Below are 14,176 nucleotides of genomic sequence, written 5' to 3'. Positions count from 1 at the left end.
ATTGGAGCCGACAGTTCTACTACCTGCGGATCCATTGTCTCCGGCTCCGAGCTAAAAGTAGTCAGAAGAGGAATAGAAATAGAAGCGGTTGGAGCCGATACCTGTTGAGGTGGGCTGGACACAATTTTTGCCAGGGCCTGTGATTTAAGCAACCTACTTACTACTCTCTTCACATCATGATCCGATAATCTAGAGGATCGAGAGGAGTGGGAAGAATGATGGCTACGTTCACTCTGTAATAAAGGTGACTGTGGTGCCGAGTGGATGGACTCCAAGGATAGCGACATCAGTCTCTTATGGCTCCGAGACGGCTCCGAAATAGCAGATGGAGCCGACGGAGGAGTTGTCTTGTCGGTACCAGCCGGTACTGACATACTTGGTTGGTCAAGTAAAGGAGTCGGCTTTGAAGGTGGAGCCGATGGCTTGACAGACTTAGGGGAGTTCACTGGCTGAGAACTTTTAGCCAGAGAATCCTGAAGCTTCAATAATCCCTGAAGGATTAATTTGTTTTTGCGCTCCGGGACCCTTGGACTAAAAGCATGACATATAGAACAGGAGTCCTGTAGGTGAACAGCGCCCAAACAATAAACACAACTAGTGTGCCCATCTGTCAGAGACATTTTCTGACAGCATGAATCACACTTTTTGAAGCCAGATACCTTAGTATCTTTAGACATTATAGTAACAACAACCAAGAACAAATAATGAAAAACTATACTATAAAAACAAGAACAAATAGAGTTATTTATTTATTTATTTATTTTTTTTACAGTTAAAGAATAGAAGGAAAGCCTCTAATTTAAATGGCTATCCTATGAGTACGGGGGAGAACTCTCTAATTTAAACGAGTTCAAGGGAACAGAAGGCCTGAGAGTTATGGAGCAATGGCCAACAACGCTAAAATACACAAGAATGCGAAAAAGGGATAAAGGAATATTGTCTATATACTAAAAGACAATTACTTGACAAACTTTCAAGAAAAAAACAACAATATATAATATCAAGAAGGTTATACAAGCCTGAGACTATAAGGAAGCAACCTCGCAGCTGAAGCGGCAAACGAGATCTAGGTAGCTGACGCTGGGCATTCTGGGATAAGGGGTAGCCTCAAGCCAGTAAACAGCTCTCGAGCTATAGAAGATGGCCGAGTCGGAGCCGAGGATCGGCTCCGGACCCAAACAGCAAGAACGAAGGCGAGATAGACAACTTAACATCACATTTTACAACACAACAATTTTTCTGAAAATGACTCAGTCATACTGACATGTTTTGTTGCACACCAAGGTGAACTCTCTTACCTTTGAAGGTTCATCATGTGTTTTAGTGGAAAGGTTTTCTGGTACCTCCCTGCAGCGGGTGGAAAGATTCAAGACAGCAGTAGCTGCTAAATGGGTATCATCATTGCAGTGGTTATAGCTGTAACTGTTGCAGTTGTTGGGGGTCTGTGGGTGAGAACCTGGCAATCTATTTCCATGTGCTGCAGGATTTGAAAACTGTGTACCTGTTAGGAGGCAAAAATACTGGTTTAGTAGTGCCATGCTTATCTTTAGTACTGGCAACAGCCAGAAAAATATTTTTTCTACAGCTTATGCATATGAAATACTACCTTTCTGATTGTGTAGCAGTTGTTCAATTGTAAGACAGATACTTAGTATTACTTTAACCCAAAAACATGCTAGCTGGTTAACTTGTCAATGCCACTATACAGTATTGTTACACACTTGATGCAGTGTTGCATATGTTATAGTTGAGACTACAGTCTATAACTGTTCATCACATTTGTAACAAATTAAGAAGAACATTAACTTTACAGGAGCACTGCTTAATATAGTCTGCATTCTGGCACAATGGAATTTACTGCTGTGGCTATGCTGTAGAATATTTCGGAAATTAATAAAGATATAAAGTACTGTTGGATAAACACTGTATTTTAGTTTTAAGGAGAAATATTGTCCTGAATTCATTCTGCAGTTATTGCATGGTGTATTGTTAGACAGACTCTTTGGTGAATGGATGAAGTCTGCCAGTGATTACTAATCTTTCTCCATGGATTACAACGATGATACTATAACTAAAGAGTATTGTTTCTGACTTATTGACTACAACTGTAATACATTATCAAGGGATATGGCACAAAGTACTAGTGAATATTTAAATAAAAATCAAGGTAACTCATTGATAACACTACTTCCTGGTATTCAGTGTATGGTACCGAACACTACAATGTGAAGTGCCATCACTGAAAGTGTGTAACAGCTGTGGATATGCTTCAAGAGTTGGCAGCAACAAAGGATGACCTTAATGGTAAATCTGGAAAACATCTTGTTAGCTTTCTGTAACTGCAGTATTTTAAATGATGCAATTCTCAGTGAATGCCTGATTTTAATTTTGTGATATTTATTTGTGTGTGTGTGTGTGTGTGTGTGTGTGTGTGTGTGTGTGTGTGTGTGTGTGTGTGTGTGTCTCTAGATGAGGTACAAATTAAGAAATAAGCAATTCTGACTGCAGTGTAAATGCAGTGAGGTGCTGAAAAAAGAAGTTATGTCTTACCATAACGTTCCATCTGTATTGTTGATCCTCGTTCAATCATTACGTATGGGTATCAGTTCCGACCTCGGAACTGAGCCGGCCATCTTCCAAGCTTGTGTCAGCTACAAACTCTCGAGCTAAACTCTGACCCATAATTCCCCTCTCCCTGTTACCTCAGATTGAGTTTGCAAGTCAAAAGAAGGTAGAGGCTACCTCTGGTCAAATGACCTAAGAGAACCAGATGGTGAGATCCACTAGAAGCCACAGGAGGGGGAAGGAGGGAGGGTCGTAATGACGGAACGAGGATCAACAATACAGATGGAACGTTATGGTAAGACATAACTTCTTTATCTGATATTGTTAATCCTCGTTCATTCCTTACGTATGGGACAGAGTCCCCAGCTACCTCTATGCCTGGGAGGCTCTCATAGAAGGACATTCCTGAGCACCATAGAACCAAAAGATGCTCTTCCCCCGGAGGCAAAATCCAATTTGTAATGATTAATGAAGGTATGAGGCGTAGCCCAAGTTGCAGCTGCACAGATGTCATGTAAAGAAGCTCTGGCATGGAAGGCAGCAGAAGTTGCCACCGACCTTGTTGAATGAGCCTTCATGGTAGTAGGCAATGGGATATTATGTTGTGTATAAATGAAGGTCACACAGTCTTTCAACCATCTAGCTAATGTGACCTTAGCAACAGCAGATCCTAATCTAGGTCCAGAATAGGCCAAAAATAATTGGTCAGATTTACGAGAGGACCTAGTCCTGTTCAAGTAAAAGCAGATTTGCCTGTGAATATCTAGGATATGCAGGCAATACTCTTCTCTATCTGAATGATTGTGAAAGAAAACTGGCAATTCAATGGTTTGATTAATGGACATTTCAGAGATCACTTTTGGCAGAAATGAAGGATTAGTTCTCAAAGACATTCTATCTCAATGAAAAATCAAGTATGGACTCTTGATGCATAAAGCTTGAAGCTCAAAGATACATCTGGCAGAAGTAATGGCGACCAAAAACAAGGTTTTCCATGACAAATATTTGAGGTCACAAGAAGAAGATGGTTCAAAGGGTGGCATTGTCAGAGCTTGTAGAACTAACGACAGGTCCCATGGCCGAATAGGTTCTCTAAAAAGGGGCTTCAAATGATTCACACCTTTTATGAAGGTCTTGCATAATTTGTGTGACATAAGAGAGGAGTCTTGGACATCCTCAAGGAAATTAGATATTGCAGCCAAATGAACTGTGATGGTAGAGGCCGATAGACCCGATTGAAATAGGTCGGCCAGATACTCTATAGTATTATCAACACCAGTGCTGAGAAGGGATCTACTTGTTTTTCTTTCAGCCAACAGGTAAATCTTTTCCACTTGTTTAGATAAGTAATTCTAGTGGAAGACTTATGTGTCCCGTACTGGTAAAGAAAGATCATTCTGCCTGGCAATCAAGGGAACTGGAAGAGCCAAGCTTTGAGCTTCAGGCTGTCCAAGTTGGGATGAATCAGGTTCTGCAGATGTGAGATCAACTCCGGGGTTCATAGGTTCATAGGTTCATACTAGGCTATCTGCCCTAGGGCATTTATAAGCCTAACCAGAGTTGTGTGGCTTTCACCACCCCTTAGGTTGAAGAATACTATACCCATTAGTTTGCCGTGCCTCTGTCCAGCAGTGATACAGAGATAATCCCCGGGGTAAACCTACGATCTCCCATCCACTGGTCAAGATTCCTCTTGAACAGAGCCAGCGAGGTGCTCTGTCTCACATGGACCGGGATTCTGTTCCACAGCATAGGGCGTCTCTGGGTGATGAATCTGTCCCTCCAGCACGTCCTATTTATATCCGTGTTGAGGTTTAAGTCTCTTGCTCTTGTGGCTCTGGTGGATTTGGATTTTTTGAGGTGGAGCATGTCCATTAATTCCGGGTTGGACATGGCCTTGTATGTCAGGCACAGGTCACCTCTGAGCAGATGGTATGTGACTGAATAGAGCTGGAGTTTCTTCAGTCGGGCAGCATATGGCATATTTTTGAGCCCCTTTATCCTTTTGGTGAGGAACTTTTGGGGTCTTTCCAATTGCTGCAGGTGTCGGGTAAGATACATTCCAAATGGGGCATTGTACTCAATCATTGGTCTGATAAGTGAAGAGTACAGGGGAACAATGACCTCCCTTGATCTGGATGTGAATCCCTTCATAATCAGGTGGGCAATGTAGAAGGTCCTCCTAACCACTTTGGCAATGTGTGTCAAAAGAAAGGTTACTGTCAACTTGGGTCCCAGGGTCCCTGATAACCTCTTCTGTGCTTAATGGATTGCCACCTATGTGGTAACTTGGGGTTACCTTGTTTTTACCAAAGGGTATGACTATACATTTTTTGGCGTTTAGCTTAAGGCCATGGCTCTGGCACCAGTTATCCGTTTCTATGAGACCTCTCTGAAGGATTTCTGTGTCTGATGGATTTTCAACTATGGCGCCCAGTTTGCAGTCATCTGCAAACTTTGTCAGCCACAATCCTCCTATGTTTGCCTGCACTTCTGAAAAGTAGATGCCGAACAAGAGGGGGCCAAGGACTGAGCCCTGTGGGACACCGCTTGTGACCGGCTTGGAGTCTGACATGGCACCAGCAACTCTAACCCTGTGGGTTCTGTCCTTGAGCCAGTTTGCAACCCATCTTGTGACATATGGGTTTACATTTAAGCTGGTGAGCTTTTCTATGATACCCGAGTGGGGTATTGTGTCAAAAGCTTTTGCAAGGTCAAGGTAGGCTGTGTGAACTGCCTTACCCTCATCAATGGCCTTGGTGACTGTTTCAAAACAGTCGACCAAGTTCAAGAGGCATGATCTGCCCTTGACAAAGCCGAATTGGGTAGGATCCAATGTCTGTAGGTCCCCTATGTCTTTATTTATGAGTTCCATTATGATCCTCTCCATAGCTTTGCAGACCAGGCTTGTTAAGGTTATGGGTCGGTAATTACTAGGGTCCGTAGAAGCACTGCCTTTGTGGAGTGGGACCACAGTTGCCGTACACCACTCTTTGGGTACGTATCCTGTGGTAAGGCTAAGATTAAACAGCAGCCTTATGTGTGGGTTTAGTTCCTCATTGAGTTCGTGTAGCACACAGCCGGGGACACCATCCGGTCCCATTGATGCTGTGTTTTTAGCTTTAGAGAGAGCAGCTCTCACCTGGGCATTTGAGATGATTGGGAGGCTACACTCTGCTGGGATAGATATTTCTCCTTTTGGGGAGGAGGGAGGGGAGAAATTTTCACTGAACCTGTCTGCCAGTATGTTTGCAATGTCTGTGGGTTCAGTGATTTTTGTATCATTTTGGACTAATTCTGAGCATATCTGGGAGTTTCCACCCAGATTTCTAACATAGCTAAAGAAGGCCTTATGATTGTCTTTTGAGTCCTTGGCGATTTTTCTCTCAAAGTTGGCCTTGGATGATTTTATGAGTGATCGTAGTTTTTACTAGTATTGATCAGAGATGTCTTCCCTTTTAGGGATTTTGCTCTATCTTGTAGTAGCTTTCTCCTCTTGTTGTAAAGTTTGTTTATGGCTGGGGTCCACCAGATCGGGCACTTGCCTTTGGTGGAAAGGGTCTTGATTTTATTTGGGATTGCTTGATCCATGCAATCCTGGAGGTGCTCGTAGAAAGCATTTGTAAGGGATTCAGCAGTGTGGGTTGTGGTTTCCAATGGCTCAGGGGCCTTGAAGGATACCACACCAGTCTTAAGAAGTGTGAAGTTGGCTTTTGAGAAGTTCTTCACTGTGGTCTTTTTGTTGGGGTGGGGGGATGTGGATCTCCAGTGAGATTAGTTTATGGTCTGATCTCACCAATGAGGGATATACTTCCGGTGTGGAGCATTTTGTCCCCATGTTTGTGATGATCAGGTCTAGTATATTTTCACCTCTTGTGGGAATGGTGACAAGTTGTTCCATAGCATTTGAGTTTATGAACTCCAGGAACCTTTGGGCTAGGGTATTGGGGCTTGAGTAATGTTCCCAGTCTATGTTTGGGTAGTTGAAGTCACCTAATATGATGGTGTTTGGAGAGACATTTATACTCTCCAGTGTCTTCAGGAAGGCTGTGTGGGGTTCCTGAGTTTGAGAGGGTGGCCTGTAACATGCTACAAACTGTAGAGCAGTTTTGCCTATGGTTAATTGCACCTGAATGGTCTCTGATGCTTTGTGAGTTGCCACCAGCCTGGAGGTGTGGGTATCCTTGATGAATATGGATACACCCCCTCCTTGGGTTGGATGGAGAATCCATGGTTGATCTAGCAAGTGAGGCCAAAGGAAGGGGGAACCAAATCTGACGAGGCCAATATGGTGCTATGAGGATCAATTTGCTCTTCAACCGACGGGCTCCCTTCAGAAACTGGGGAATGAGGGGAAAAGGTGGGAATGCATAAAGAAGGCCCGAGGGCCAATCGTGGACTAGATGGTCCCTGGGTGACTGTCCCAGAGGGGGAAACAGGGCAAAGTAGTTGCTGTATTTGTAGTTGGTCGCAGATGCAAAGAGGTCGCAGCAAGGGCGGCCCCAGCGGTGGAAGATCTCCGACGCTATCAAGGGATTCAGGGACCACTCATGAGGTTGTAGAATGCACTTGCTGAGTCTGTCTGCTATCACACTGGAACTCCCGAGAATGTGTGTTGCTAGAAGAAAATGAATGGTAGCCATAGCCCATTGCCATATCCTCATGGCCTCTCGGCAAAGGGGGTAAGATTTGGTTCCACCTTGTTTGCTGATGTACCACACCACCGCCATGTTGTCTGATTGAATTGCAATCGTACCAGACAGCAGCAGGGGATGGAATGCTTGCAACGCCAGAAGCACCGCCCTCAGCTCTTGAACATTTATATGCAATTGGGCCTCCAATTCGGACCAAGTGCCTTGGACTATCTGTCCCTGACATAGCCCCCCCACTCCATCAGGGCGGTGTCTGTGGTCACTGTAGCCTTGGGTTGCTGGGGGGAGAAGGGGTGCGACCATTGTGACGGGTTGTGGTTCATCCACCAATTTAACTCCTGTTTGCACCTGTGGATTACTCGAATCTTGGCTGAAAGAGGATGCTGAAAAGGATACCATTGGGTGAGTAGTAGCCATTGTAGAAGCCTCATATGAAACCTGGCCAGGGGAACAATGGTGATGGAGGCTGCAATGGAACCCAACAGCTATAGGACAGAGTGAGCTGTGGATTTCTCCCTTGAAAGGATTGGGATCAGTCGTTGCTTTATCCTTAGAATTATGTGCTCTGAAATGGATGCTCTGCAATTCTTTGTATCCAAGATGACCCCTATGAATTCTGTGGACTGAGATGGGGTGAGATTGGATTTTTGCAAGTTTATGGTAATGCCTAGCCTTTGTGCAGCGAGGAGAGAGTATGCCGGGGCTTCTTCCAATAGATGTCTGGTGGGGGTGAAAAGGAGCCAGTCGTCTAGGTATGGAAACACCTGGAATCCTTGTAGTCGCAAGTGAGTTGTGATGACTGCCATGCACTTTGTGAACACTCTGGGGGCTGTAGAGAGTCCAAAAGGCAGTACACTGAACTGGTAGTGACTGGCTCCTGCATGGAAGCACAGAAATATCCTTGATGGCCTGTCCACTTTTATGTGGTAGTATGCATTTTGAAGGCCTATCGAGGACATGCAATCATCTTTTTCCAAAAGCGGGAGGATAGACTGTATTGTGACCATCTGGAATTTCTGTACTCTCACAAATTTGTTCAATACACTGAGATCCAAAATTGATCTCCAGTCCCTGATTTTCTTTGGCACCAAAAATAGTCTTGAGTAGAATCTGGATCCTATCTGGTTTGGAGGGACTATTTGGATGACTCTTTTTCTTAGCAGCTTTTCTATCTCTAATGCTGCTTCTTCCCTTTGACTGGGTGGAACGTTAGGAAGGTTTTTTGAAGGGACAGAACAAAGATCGAAGGGGATATGATAACCTCTGGTTATAATCCTTTGTACCAAAGATACGGTGGTGATGGTTAGCCAGGCAGAAGGGTACAAGGAGAAACGACTCCCAACCACCTCCAGAGGAAAGGAGTTGGGCCGCTCTTCAGGAGTGCTGGTACGACTGGCCAGGAAAAGAGTCCCTGGAACCCTGGTTTTGCAGACCCCCTCTGCCCCGAAAGGGGCGTCTTCCCTGTGAGTTCCCCCTCTGCCTCTAGGGGAGAACTCGGCCTGTATGTCACGGAAAGGACCCTGAGACTTCTTGAACCATATCTTCCCACTTTTTTGGTTTTGGGAGAAAACATGTTGAGGGGAAGAATAACAGACGCCTACGGCAGAAAGCGTCTTACCATCCTTTTCACATCTGGCCAGTGTGCTTTTAACTTGGGTCCAAACAACGAAGAGGCTTCAATGGGAGCGTTAAGAAAGGAAGCCTTAAAGGGTTCTGTGAAACTGCACAAGCGCATCCAGGCTTGTCGTTTCAAGACCACAGCTGAACCTGCCACTCTAGCTGCTCCTTCTGATGCGTGAGATATCAGTCACATGGAGGAGTTAGATATTGACTCAGTGGTGGCCAGCTGAGAGGCCACTTTGTCATGGACCTCATCAGACACGGCACCAGCCAAGGTTTCAGAGAGCTCGGAAATCAAATCCCTTTGAAGCCTGGTAAAGTGTGCCGTATAATTCAGGGACCTGATAGCAAAGGTTGATGATGCAAACGTGCGCTTCCCTATCCTGTCCAGTGCCCGGGACTCTTTGTTAGGCGGGTGGACAGTCTGGCTTTCTTCTTCCACCAGATCTTTTTTGGTTGCAGCCGCCACCACCAGAGCATCCGCAGGAAAACCTTTAGACCAATGGGGATCCATAACAGAAGGGGACAAAATCTTATCTGGCCTCCGGGGAATAGCATAGACAGTGTCAGAAGCCTTCCACACATGCTGCACGATGAGCCGGACAAGTTCATCGGCAGGTGGAGTAACCCAGGAGGTAGGGGGCCGGGCGCAAAAAGCCTGCAGGAACACAGACTCCTCAGAGGTCATATTAGAGTGCTGCCAGTCACATCTCTGTTTAAGGATTTCGAGGATATCACCAAAGGATACCTCAGAGGGTGACCAGGGGGATCCTTCCCCCCTCATCAAAGTCTATGTCTTCAGTGAGGGACTCCTCTGTGGAGCCCATGTGCGTCCTCTTACACAAACTTTTCCAGTGAACTTCTTCAGAGGGAAAAGCTGGGGAAGACAGCAGAAAGGGGGGTTTCCTGTGGGAATACATTCTGAGGCCCTTGCGCCCGGTGTCCGCTAGGTGCGACTTGTGAACACAGTGGACCAGAGGAGGGCGGGGGGATAGACAGCACAGCATCACCAGCAGAAGCCAGAGCCTTCTCCATCAGTTGGAAGGCTGGTCCACCTAAAGAGGGGTGAGTGTCCAGGACAGGGGTCACCCCTCCCCTAAATGGGTCAGCCTGTCGACCCGGAGTCCCCGGATGGCTGTGAAACAACAAATTACATGTGTCACAACTGTCATCCTGGGTCGTAGAAAAACTTTCCTGCCACGAAGGCAATTGCAGTTCCTTAGTGAGATCCATAAAGGGAACCGTAGAGGGGTAAGACTGTGCTATATCAATGGACTTCAAAGGCAATAAAGGAGGAGAATAAGAATGGGGTCTTTGGCAATGGGTGATCACCTCCCAAGGAAGGATAGGTCCTGGGGGGGGATACCTCTGGCCAGAAGCACTTGATCCACAAGACGTCGTGTTCGGAAAGGCTTTTAATGGACCTCATGGAGACTGAGGGAGAAATAGGTCTGTCCACAGAAGAAACAAACTCGGTGCCCACCTCACCAGTCCACACTGACAACAACGGTGCCGAGAGAGAATGGACTACGGATGTCTGCACCAAGGAAATCATCTGTGTCGAGGTCACGGTCTGCACTGACAAAGGGATCGGTGCTGAAGTGGTTGCCAGTACCGAAGCTGGAACCGACAAAATTGGTTGCAATAACTGAGACATCAGTTCCGAGAAAGATGTCGGAGCTGACGCGGTCAAGGTCTGTGCTGACTGAACAGTCGGTGCCGGTGTAGTAGTCACAACAGTCTGAACCAAGGGGCCCCTCGGTACCGATATAGTAAAGGCTACAGGAGAAGACGGAGCCAATATCACTGGTGGCGCCAAAGGTCTAGGCACCAAAATCACTGGGGCTGACTGAGTGAGCTCCGAAGCAGAAACTTTAGCCTTCTTAGGTCTTGGTTGGCAGGAGTCCCCAGCTGGGGACGAAGGCAAAGACTTGGCCTTAGTAGGATCATCCAAAATTTTCTTATGGGCTCTAGGAGGGGTTGAAGCCTCCGACCCAGAAATAGCCTCTGAAAAGGGAGATTTGAGAAGTCTCTTCAGCAGCAACTTATTTTTCCTTGCAATCAAAGTTCTATTGGAAAAATTTTTACAAATACCACAGGGCGGGTCAACAGATAAGTCAGACACACCCAAGCAATAAACGCACAAAGAGTGTGCATGTGATGTAGGTAATTTGTGTCCACAATCAGAATACCTTTTAAATCCTGGACTACCTTTTTTATCTGCCATGATAGAAAAGGAGACAGAAGAAAAGGTACCAGCAATGGTATGAAAGAATACCCGAAGGTAATGAAGAAAAGGAAGGGATTACCAATGATGGCAAGGGAGAAAATACCTTGCGGTAAAAAGTGTAGAATAAAAAGAAGAAAACTCAAGAAAATATGGTCGTTAAATGCGATATGGTAAGAGACAACAAATTTGAAACTTTTCTGACAAAAAGGTTATATAACAGACTAGTCTGACAACAAATATCTATACTTAGCTCAAGAGAAGCAGCTTGACATGACCAAATGGCAACGTGGCAAACAAAATCTGGGGTAACAGGGAGAGGGGAATTATGGGTAAGAGTTTAGCTCGAGAGTTTGTAACTGACGTGAGCTTGGAAGATGGCCGGCTCGGTTCCGAGGTCGGAACCGATACCCATATGTAAGGAATGAATGAGGATTAACAATATCAGATTAAATACTACAGTCCCCAGTTCCAAAAGATAACACTTAGACCACTGACAAAGCAGTTTGTTTTCAAATGTCTCAGGTTAACACATACAGCTTCTGTAATTAATGATGTTTGTTAGCACTGCATAAAACCTCAGAGGACTGAATGTAGTGTGTCTGGAGTGTGAGTTACTGTAAATGCTGTTACAGTAAGGCTATGGCATTACAGCAGTCTAATGCATTTTATTTTACACGAGTAATAGGCCAGTAAACCACCATCTTGAAATTATACACTACAAAACTGACTTTCATGACAGTGTTGGTGCATGTTGCTACTGCATGTCACTTTTCACTAACAGGTGCTCTCTGGATACTAAAAACAACACCGCACGTGGTCTTACTCATAGTAATTATACAGACCCTTAATCTCCTCGCTGACGTCATCTATATAGGTAAGAGTATGCTACCGCACTTCCCTGGCAAAGTGGTCAAGTCTACTTTGCACTGAACTGATTAGTACTGACATCTCCAATTCCCGCAAAACACCACTGGTACACCATCTTAAGTAAGTATACAAAAACACAGTGATTGCTAAGAATGCTGGTCTATGTGTATTTCATACCATGAATACTGTATATGCATACACTTCTAATTTCTCAGTTCCTATATCAACTAAATCTCTAAACTGCATTTTTCATAATACAGTTTATAAATGTTGGTGATCACTCTTAATCTATACCTAATTCTTTATTTTAAATCTTTTCTACTATGCACCTCAGACAAAAGAAATACTAATATTAAACACTCATCCTATCAAGATCCAGTCAATAGTGCACATATGACAAATGATCAAAACATACTGAAAAAGACTGGGTTCTAACTTTCTAAACAATACGTCCTTCAGTATGAGGCAACATTAACAAAAAATGTGTGTGTGTGTGTGTGTGTGTGTGTGTGTGTGTGTGTGTATATATACATACATATATATATATATATATATATATATATATATATATATATGTGTGTGTGTGTGTGTGTGTGTATGTATATATATATATATATATATATATATATATATATATATATATATATATATATATATATATGGATCACCTTTATATCCTCGAAATCGCGTTTGCCCGACACACTAATGACCGACACCAAAAGACCGACAACAAAAAACACCAACAACGCAAAACACCGAAAACCATTACACCAACACACTACACGTAAACAACACAGTACACTACATAACACATGCACTATCCCTAACCCAAACCCTAACCCTAAGGTCCGACACTACCGCACACTTACCCTACCTGCACCCTAACCCTAACTCACTTACCCACCCCTAAACCCACAGTCCCTCACTATCACACACACCTACCTGCACCTAACCCTAACTCACTTAACCCACCTAACCCACAGTCCCTCACTATCGCACACACCCTACCTGCACCCTAACCCTAACTCACTTAACCCACCCCTACACCCACAGTCCCTCACTATCGCACACTTACCTGTCCGCTCCCTAACACTAAATCCCTCACTCGATCGCACACTTACCGAGTCCGTCGGGTTCTCACCTTGTCGGTCATCTGCGTTGTCGGTATTCTGTCCCGTTGGATTCCGTGTCGGCCAAACGCGTTGTCGGGCATCTAAAGGTGACCCATGTATATATATATATATATATATATATATGTATACATACATACACACACACACACACACACACACACACACATATATATATATATATATGTGTGTGTGTGTGTGTGTTTGTGTGTGTTTTCTTCTAAACAAAACATATGCAAAGCACACTGATAAGGACGGAACTCTTATCTTTCAAAATTAACATAAAATGTAACATGATCTTTTTCAGATATTACAAATGATGCCCATCCAATGGCTATCTAATAATATATACCTTTGGGCGGAAGTATGAATTTGGAAGATCCTAAGAAGTTTAGCAGCATCCCTGGTCATCACTAGAAGTGGAAAAAACAAGTGGTTATTCTGAAGAAGTGTAAATCGGGTGAGGCTTCCCAGATGGGTGGCCGAACAGAGTTCCAAAGGGTCTCAGATGTAGAGGTTTCTCAAGAAGATGAAATCACAACATAAGAAACCAAACCTGCCAAGGTGAAATGGGGTCTATGAGAATGACCTTGGACTTGTTGGCTTTTGTTTTTTATATGAACTTCTAGATTAGTAGAATGGGGGAATGCCATACAGTAGACATGACAGGCAATTGTGAACTGGAACATTACTAGATAAGTGCCAAGGAGAGGGGTTGAAAAGAAAAGAAGTTGCTACACTTGGTGTTGGGCATGGATGTAAAACAGCAGTAGCAAGGCTTCGCCCAACAATGAAAAATTGTTTACGAAATGATAAGCTTAAAAAAATACTCATGTGGCATCAGAAAGTAATTACTAAGCCTATCCACAAGAGAATTAGTTTGATCAAGCATATGGGTTTGTTTATTTATTTAGTTACTCTTTGCTGACTAGATTAGTCCCACTAGAACAGTATCCTCCTTCCATGGGAAACTCATGGTGTTATTCATACTAACTAGGGGAAATATGTCCAGGGCATCAGGGAACTTCCCCTACTCTTGGTAGTCAGGAGAAGGATTTGTGTGTTACACATCCTTTCTTCCTGTTTCCTTGCCAGGCACGGCAGCCAGGAGG

The 14,176-nt window shown here is 44.3% G+C and overlaps 1 protein-coding gene across 1 annotated transcript in view; it reads right to left on the bottom strand.

Annotated features, from left to right (window-relative positions):
* Nucleotides 1-14,176, bottom strand: part of ST18 (ST18 C2H2C-type zinc finger transcription factor) — an 825,897-nt gene that overhangs the window by 467,862 nt on the left and 343,859 nt on the right. The window contains exon 8 of the mRNA XM_044060418.1: nucleotides 1,299-1,501. Coding sequence (XP_043916353.1) covers nucleotides 1,299-1,501 — 203 coding nt within the window. The remainder of the gene's footprint in view (nucleotides 1-1,298; nucleotides 1,502-14,176) is intronic.

Source organism: Protopterus annectens, chromosome 2.part0, assembly GCF_019279795.1.
Source record: "Protopterus annectens isolate FY-2018-M chromosome 2.part0, PAN1.0, whole genome shotgun sequence".
In the NCBI taxonomy this organism is placed as follows: domain Eukaryota; kingdom Metazoa; phylum Chordata; order Ceratodontiformes; family Protopteridae; genus Protopterus; species Protopterus annectens.
This window is presented reverse-complemented; position numbering and strand designations above follow the sequence as displayed.